The sequence below is a fragment of the Austrofundulus limnaeus genome, unplaced genomic scaffold, assembly GCF_001266775.1.
Source record: "Austrofundulus limnaeus strain Quisiro unplaced genomic scaffold, Austrofundulus_limnaeus-1.0 Scaffold48, whole genome shotgun sequence".
Taxonomy (NCBI): Eukaryota; Metazoa; Chordata; class Actinopteri; order Cyprinodontiformes; family Rivulidae; genus Austrofundulus; species Austrofundulus limnaeus.
The window spans coordinates 882,724-891,236 of NW_013952450.1; the positions used below are offsets into that span (position 1 = coordinate 882,724).

The window sequence follows — 8,513 nt, forward strand, 5'->3', positions numbered from 1 at the left end:
TGTGTGTGTGTGTGTGTGTGTGTGTGTGTGTGTGTGTGTGTTCCATCCTCAATATCTCTAAAACCACAGCAGTAATTCTTACACTTTTGATAAAATCTCCCAAGTGTTAGCTTTATTTTGAAACCAAGATTATTTAAGTAGAGTTTGTAAATGCTGAGATACACTCTATTACATTTCAACATGGTATTTCAAGCAAAAAACATCAAGAAAACCCGTTGGGGTTTCTTAAGAGGTTAAAGCAACCCCATACCATCAGAGAGGCTGGCTTTTAAACTGAGTGCTGGTTACAGATCGGATGGCCCCTCTCCTCTTTAGTATAAAGGGGATGGTTTCCTAAGCAAATTGTAATTATTTTTTAAATTTATTTATTTATTTTGCTTCACCAATTTCTGTTTTCTCCAGGTGGTGACAGCCAAMCTCAACCGGCTGCACTCGGAGTTCGAAGAGATAATTCAGAACAGGACCATCGCCACACACTGTGCAGTAACGTTGCTGCTGCCCAAATCACTGTAAGATCTGCACCACCACCAGCATTATGCTTCCCAGATTCTTGGCACATGAAAGGATTCTCAGGTCCTTGGAGCTGCAGCAGTAACAAAGCCCGCAGCACTGACTCATGTTCTGCTTTGCTGCAGGCGAATGAGGGGAGAGAAGGAGGCCGGACACARAGGGACCAGAGAGGTGGGGAACGTGGACCCAGAGACGGAGATCACCATGCAGTTTGGAGCCAATGAGCGAGACGCAGAAGGTGAGGAATAAAACTGAATGATCAACAGGGTGCCGTCTCTTTTTTTTTCCTCTCTCAGCTGTGTTTCAGCTTGAATTCAAAGGAAACAGGAGGTTTGTGGTGCCAGGTATTAGAATATTTCAAGATGTGGTCATTTTTATTTTGCTGCCAACAAACAACACTTTGAAGTCTAGCGATGAGACAACAGTGGTGGCAACACTGTGAAGTGAGAGGCAGCCAAAGTTATTCCACATAAAAAACWGTTTACAAAGAGAAAATAACAAATGGAGCCTTTAAACATTGCTTGGCTGCAGCAGAGGTTCATGTTTAGCTGCTACTTGGGACTTGGAAAACAAAGGAGAAGCTACCTGATAAAAAACAGACGTCTGTCAGAGAGAAATATTTCATTAACCTGAGAGACTAATTCATGGATTAAAATGGTTTTTTGCACCTAAATTCTTGGACTTAATCTGATGACTGCTAATTTATTTTTCAAAAATCTATTTCCARTTAAGGACATTTCAAACCAGCTTGGCAAAAAGTCCATGTTTATTATTGTCATCCCCTAAGGGGAAAGGGAGATAATTGATCAATATATCAATGTTTTTATTTAAAATGGAATAATTCTACAATGCTGTTTATCTGTTAGCAAAATATCTCATGAACCACAGGACAGATTTTAGTGAAACAAAGTAATTATTAGATGCACTCCTACATCTGATTTACCGTTGGAGTCAAGCTATGGCTGCACCATGCAGTTAATCCAAAACATGACTATAGCTTTATCAGTTTAACATCGGACAGCTTAACCTCTAGATAACGCAATTTATTTTTTATTACTACATAACTGAAAGTTCTGTATATTTCTWAATTTCCAGTCTTTCACAATGACATTTATCATGCTTACTGCTGCTAACATAATTCATGTAAAACATTCAACAAACGATAGTTTCATGGAAATTTAAAGGTTCACTGTTAATAAAGAAGACTAAGGTGACTAAATCCTCCTGAGGCACAAATTTCAGAAGAAATTCACCCCGAWTGGTGTCTTGTGAATAAGTTTATTTTTCAAACTTATTTTAGCTCATAAATCTGAACTGGGAGGTTTGAGTGAATTATCCATTYAACAACATTCTTCATGTTTGCTGGTCTTGCTGTGTTACCAATAGGTGTTATTAAAGAGTGTGTGTGGGCAGTAAATCTGCATAATGAAGGCTCTTTACTGATACAGTAAAAAAACATTGTTCTGTTTATTTGTATTTTATTTGTTTGTTTATTCTGCATTTGGATGTAGTGAATGCAAACTTGTGATCACCGAGTATCTAAAGGGTGTGCAGTAAAGCTGATAAATTACCTGAGCAGATCTAATCACAGGTTCCTCGTTCRCACCTTATTTTTCTGTTTATTTTCAGCGCCTGCATTGATTTCTGGCAGCCCAGTGTTCATCCAGCTGCAGATCAGGTACATGAGGAACAAYGGCCAGATGCTGCTGAGAGTGATGACTGCAGAGCAAGACATTAATGATGACAGGTACCATTAATGCTGCTGTCATCTAAAATAAACATGAATCTTTGTGAAGTGTGTGAGGTTGCTGAATGCCTGTTGCTCTGTCTTAAGCTTTCCTGTAAGAGTGCATAAGCACTGAATTATTTTTGGTTATTTTTAATCTGTTTTCACTCCCTATAGTTTAAATATAAACACATTTATATATAAAATGCACGCCTCGATCAGCTTGTACAACGTAGACACAATTCACAAGCAATTGTGAGTAATTTCCCTATAGATAATGGATTTTGACAAAATAGGTGAGAAAACCAAAGCTCTCATCAGAGCTCTGAAGCACAGACATCCAGTATTTCACAGAAGAAACATTGAAGTTAAAATAGATCCCAGAAAGTTGGACTTTATGTGACYAAGCTGACATTTTTATATCTTTAATGGTTTTTTGCAAAATCACAGTTTAGGTTTTCTGATTTGGGTTTTTTTTTTATGAAATGTTTAACTTATTTAATGTCACCCTGTCTAAAAATTTTCAAATTTTTTGCAAACACAACTTTTTAAAAATACTGTATATGTAAAGATAACTCATCAAAACGTAAATATTTTTGTCTTTGAGGATCACTGCTGTAGGTCTGACAGTGTTTTTGTTTTTTTACAAATCCCTTCAAGAGCGTTCCCAAGATTACAGCATGTTTAATCTCCTAAACGTCGCTTCAAAAGTGGAATTAATTTGTCATAAAGCAACACAAAACACTGTTGAATTGTCGAACCTTAGTTTTCTGCCACTAATGTTTAGGAGTTGTTAAGACTCAGCTCAATTGTTTTCACTCAGCGGCTGCTTGTTTGAGGCTTATCTTTCAATCGGTTTTTGTCTCAYTTTGAAGCCAGGGAGTGACAGACACAGATGTGGTTACCAYGGTGACCSTAATGAACCMCCGRCAGCACTTTTTCTATCGTTCAATGCATCCAAACGTCAGCGTTTTCCTCTTAGATTAGGTTGCAGATGTTGAAATTTTGGAATCTTTCTTCATTTTGCTAATTGTGGTTTCACCTTCAGAAAAACAAATTATTACACACATGTTGTTTTTTTTAATGTTTTGTAGCAACTTCAGTTTAACTCACAAGCAAATTGGTTTAAATTAGTCCAGAACGCTGTTGAGAGTCGGCTGTTTTCTCTTTGCAAACGTGAGTTCTCATTTATTCTGACAGTTACTCACACTGAAGGTCACGCCATTCATCCTGTGAGCAGATAGCGTGCGTGCGTGTGTGTGTGTGTGTGTGTGCTGTAATATAATAGCAGTCCTGCAGCTGTAAATGTTGAGAACTCTCCTGATCCTCCTCAGCTCGGCGGTCCTGGCCTCCCTGTCCCTCGCCATCCTCCAGCTCAACTCGCTGCAGGCCAGCGCCTCTCTGGCCGTCAGAGGCCGCCTCATGGCCGCCAAGAAGGAGGGAGAGCTGCAGCAGAAGCTTATCGAGAGGGCGATGTGAGTAACAGCAGGTAGCTCGGGCTGACGGCAGCATTAGYGGGCGGCCAGTCGCAGAGCTGCTTTATGCTTAAACCCAACAAAGGGGATTTAATGAAGGCTGCCGCCACACACTCAACACAAAGACTAATTTAAGCAGCCTGCAGTCAGGTGTGCTCCTGAATACATTTTGTTTGCTTGGATGCTGATTGTGTCTTGAGTTTGAGAGACGTTCTGTTTTGCAGAGAGTACAATCGCAGTGCGGGGAACAATCAGACATCCAGCGACTGGCTGCCAACCATAGAGCCGATATACAAGAACATCCAGAACTTCACAAGGGTGAGCTGCTTTTATCAAACTCAGAGCCTTTTACTGAACCCAACACACCTCAATCACTAACCCTCTCTCTTTTTTTTTTCATTTTCCAGAACAGTTCTGTCATTTCTGACACGCAGGTAATTCAAGTCTTTAATTGCCTAAATGCTTTCAGAGGAGCCCCATTTCCCTGAGCTTTGACTCTAATTGTCCTCCTCCCACCAGTCTCTAACGGAYGCCGGCGCGGCGCTGCTCTTCACCATAAAGCACAGCAACAGGAAGTCCATTTACCAGCAGCTCCCCAGAAGCAGCTCAATTCAYTGGTGATGAAGCTGAATGCTGCATTTGGGCCATCGTTTTCTGTCTAAATGAAAATATTTAATGTATATAAAAATTGTTTGTGTCAAAAAATGGTGCGAAAGTACACAGTATGGTTGTTTTTGCACTGATCAAAACACAAATATAAATTTATCCAATATAAAGTGTCTCAACTAATCTATACAAAACAAAGACTTGTCATTTCTTGAAAGAATATAAATCACCTTTCATTCGTTTTAAATTATCTTTTGAGCAGAAGGGAACGYGTTTCATCCAGTTTAGTTGAACTGATAAACGGCATGAAGCGGAGTACTGAGATGTTAGAGTTTTAAGTGTTGAGGATGACTCTGCTACTACTGACAGAAACTTTAGCTCAATATCTGCAAATCTGCCTGAATTAGTCAGTTTTGTGGTTGTCTGAGGTACATTAGCCGTGGGAGCCATCTTGAATCAGGATGTCGACGTTCATCCAAAGATTACTTTCTGAGAATTTTATTAAAAAGTATTCAGTGAGCCATGAAAAAAAAAAACATCTCATCTCTGAGTTTATTTGTCCACTTCTCTCCATTTAAAAAAAATCGAAAAGCTTGTACTTATACACAGATGCTGGAAAAATTATAAACACAATTTTATTTTGCACAAACAGAAAACTCAAGACATTTTTTTTACATGTCATTGGTATAAAAAGGGATTGCACTTTGGAATGTCTGACCATTATTTTAAAATCACAACTACTTGGATATTAATACAAATATATGCAGAGTGAAATGATTTGATCCCAGGAAAAAAAATGTTCACTAAAAAAAAAAGGCAAGACAAGCTGAGTAATTTTTTTCTACTGCAAGTTGTATAAAGTGAGCGTTTGCAACATTAATCGTAATACAGGTTACAGATAATTTCATGATGGAATATTAATAGTAAAATATTTAAAACACTGATATAAGTAACATTTATCAAATATTATAGTAACACAAAACAATGACAAAGCACTAACTCTTTTTTTATATAGTGAATTTAAAATATACATTTTTTACCCTCAGAATCAGGGCCTGTATTTATCAAACTTGTTAGGAAAGCTCTTAAGAGTGATGTTAAGTTTCTTGGCTCAAAAGTCAGTTATCAAGTGTTTCAGTCTCACTTTAAGCGAAATGTAGGACCAAATCTTAAGTGTCAGCCTTATCTTAAGTGTCAGCCTTATCTTAAGTGTCAGCCTTATCTTAAGTGTCAGCCTTATCTTAAGTGTCAGCCTTGGAGCTGATTTACTGTGCTGATCCTGGGTGATTTTAGAAAACCACACGTAAGGCGCAGTTATTGCATCGGATTTCACGTTCAAGAACATTCTGAGAAATGTCAAGATAAAATTGTGAAAATCCTAAGAAATAATTTTACATCATAGTCTACATTCACTCACCATCTGACTATWAAAAAATTAAAAATAAGGTATTACAGAAACATCCACCTTTATGTCCAACATCATACACACTGATGTGTCATTTTCCCCGTTTTTCTTTGTATTGCCTGACTTAACCTGTTTTCCACACCTTACTTTAGTTTTGTCTCAAGTGCTGAGAATTTCTTAAATTTACTCCTACTTTCAGACGAAGGTGTTATCAAAATTCTTAAGACTAAAATCCACTCTAAGAAGTTTGATAAACACTGGCCCAGATCTCTAAATTAATAATAAAAAAGACCAGATTGCTGTTATTTGTGAAATAAAAATGATCGATACAGTAAAACAGTTTAAAGTTTCTCATCCTTCGCTAAGTACTCAGGCAGAGTCTGGAAAGAAGTCAAAGAGACGCTCACRGGGACCGTCAGAGATATGGCGCAGGGCTCGATCGTGGAGGCGGAAAGTTCACCGGCAGGCGGGGAAGGAGGGACCGGGTCCAGGTGAATGACGCGAAGATCGTCCATTTGTGCCGTTCCTGCGTGAGTCCGTAAGTGCTTGCGAAGGTAGGCGGCGAACAGAAAGGCTTTGCCGCAGTGGGGGCAGTTGTGCGGCTTGCTGGCAGAGTGGATCTTCTGGTGTTTGCGCAGTCCCGATTTGTTGAGGAAACCCTTGCCGCAGCTGTCGCAGACGTGCGGCCTCGGCTTCGGGTGCTGCTTCTCGTGCTCCTGCAGGTCCGCCGGCTGCGCAAACTCCGTGTGGCAGGTCKCGCAGACGTGCGAGCCCAGGGGCAYGATTTTGGCRACAGCCGGAGGAGCGGGGTCAATGGAGTGAAGAGTCTCGTGGGTCTGAGCTTCCTCCCAGGTACCGAATGTGGCGTCGCAGTAGCTGCAGGAGAACTGAGGGAGAGTCGTGGGAGCGGYGAAGCCGGAGGTGGACGCGTCGTCGTCACCCTCTTCCTGCTGCCGCCGCTTCTGYGCCAGCTGCTCGGCCAGGTGGGTCCTCTCGTGTTTGCGCAGGCTGGAGGAGACGACGAACGACTTCAGGCACTCCTCGCATTTGAAGGGCCTCTCTCCAGAGTGCACGCGCCGGTGCTTGTTGAGGCTGGAGCGCTCGGCGAACGACTTGTCGCACTCGGTGCACGAGAAGGGCCGGAGGCCCGTGTGGACGAGCATGTGGCGCCGCAGGTCCCAGGACGCCACGAAGGCCTTGTCGCAGCTCTGGCATTTGTAGGGCCTCTCCCCGGAGTGGACGCGCTCGTGCACGGCGAGGTCRGCCGGCTGCCGGAACCGCTTCGAGCACTTGTCGCAGGGGTACGGCTTGAAACCCAGGTGCGCTCGCTGGTGCCGCCGGAAGCTGGAGGGGTCGGAAAACATCTTGCCACACTGCGGACACAGGAAGGGCTTCTCGCCCGAGTGCGTGCGGAGGTGGGACTGGTAGGACGACAGCTGGGTGAAGCCCTTCCCGCACAGCTCGCACTGGTAGGGTTTGCTCTGAGAGTGGATGCGCTGGTGGCACGCCAGCGAGGAGGAGCGGGAGAAGGCTTTGCCGCAGTCAGAGCACAGGAATGGTTTCTCTCCGGTGTGCGAGCGTTCGTGGTTCTTTAGGTCCTTCAGCTCRGTGTAGGTTTTGCCACAGTCGTTGCAGGCGTACGGCCGGTGGCCCTGGTGGTTCCGTTTGTGTTTCCGGAACACAGAAGGATCCGCGAAACTCTTCCCACATTCAGCACAGAAGTACGGCTTCTCCCCAGTGTGGGAGCGCTCGTGCACCTTTAGTTTGGACAGCGTGGGGTAGCTCTTGGAGCACTGGCGGCACGAGTAGGGTCGCTCTCCACTGTGCTGCGTCATGTGAATCTTCAGACAGATGGCCTGCATGAAGGCCTTGCCACACTCTGTGCACACAAAGGGTTTCTCTCCGGTGTGGGAGCGGCTGTGGTTCCGTAGCTCTGTGGACGTCTTGTAGGCTTTGTGGCAATCCGAACACTGAAAGGGGCGCTGGGACGAGTGGGTGCGCTCGTGTTTCGAGAGCTGAGCTTTGCTGGAAAATGTTTTCGCACACTCCGAACACGCATGTTGCTGCTTTGCGTGCGCCGACAGCGTGTGGCTCTGCAGAGCCGACAGACTCCTAAAGGCCTTTGYGCACGTGGAGCATTTGACGAGGATTTTGGCTTTTGGAGGCCTGCCCCTGCCACGTTTTTTAGCAGACTGATCCGTTACGGCCTCCTCTTCTTGTTGGGTCTCTTCTTGCTCAGGTGGGGGGTACTGCTCTGCAAGAGGTGGGCTGCCAGGCTGAGGAGAGGCCATCTTATTTTTTTCTTTTTCTGCAAGTCAATAAAATGAGGGCACGTTGTAAAATTTATTTTTAAATTATTATAGTTTTATGCTAAACTTTTGCGATAAAATGAACTCAATATTAGTTTAAATATCCTAAATTAATGGAACTGAACTAGCTGTGTATTTAGTGCAATACATATTTGATGTACCATTAAAAAAAACAAACTGACAAATGAAAAAAAAAAGTCAGAAATGGTCACATTCATAGAAGAGCTGTTTAGGACAGAGAAATCAGATAATTTTGATATATTTGTACACATATGCACTCAAATTTGTTGAGTTAAATATCCAGACAAAAGTTATTTGTTTACATTGGGCTAATACCCGTATTCCTGAATTGTATCATTATATCTGGAAAACTATTGGAGTAAATCAAATGAACTAAAATGAAGCAAAAATGTTTACTGGGTCAATCAAAACAGTAGAGCATCTGTTATGAAAACAAAATTATTTGACACACAATGCATTTG

General features: G+C 42.6%; 2 protein-coding genes across 3 annotated transcripts in view; one reads left to right on the top strand and one right to left on the bottom strand.

The window, feature by feature from the left end:
* The window catches only part of LOC106517362 (circularly permutated Ras protein 1), an 18,845-nt gene extending 14,339 nt beyond the window's left edge, over positions 1-4,506 (top strand). For both annotated transcript variants that reach the window (XM_014008153.1, XM_014008152.1), the window contains exons 15-21: positions 403-509; positions 636-748; positions 2,140-2,257; positions 3,571-3,711; positions 3,936-4,029; positions 4,119-4,145; positions 4,231-4,506. In XM_014008153.1, the coding sequence (XP_013863607.1) occupies positions 403-509; positions 636-748; positions 2,140-2,257; positions 3,571-3,711; positions 3,936-4,029; positions 4,119-4,145; positions 4,231-4,332 (702 nt within the window). In that variant the 3' untranslated portion in view covers positions 4,333-4,506. The remainder of the gene's footprint in view (positions 1-402; positions 510-635; positions 749-2,139; positions 2,258-3,570; positions 3,712-3,935; positions 4,030-4,118; positions 4,146-4,230) is intronic.
* A 349-nt stretch (positions 4,507-4,855) lies between these two features.
* znf668 (zinc finger protein 668) overlaps positions 4,856-8,513 on the bottom strand; it is a 5,183-nt gene continuing 1,525 nt past the window's right edge. Inside the window, exon 2 of the mRNA XM_014008154.1 lies at positions 4,856-8,030. Coding sequence (XP_013863608.1) covers positions 6,064-8,013 — 1,950 coding nt within the window. The 5' untranslated portion in view covers positions 8,014-8,030 and the 3' untranslated portion in view covers positions 4,856-6,063. The remainder of the gene's footprint in view (positions 8,031-8,513) is intronic.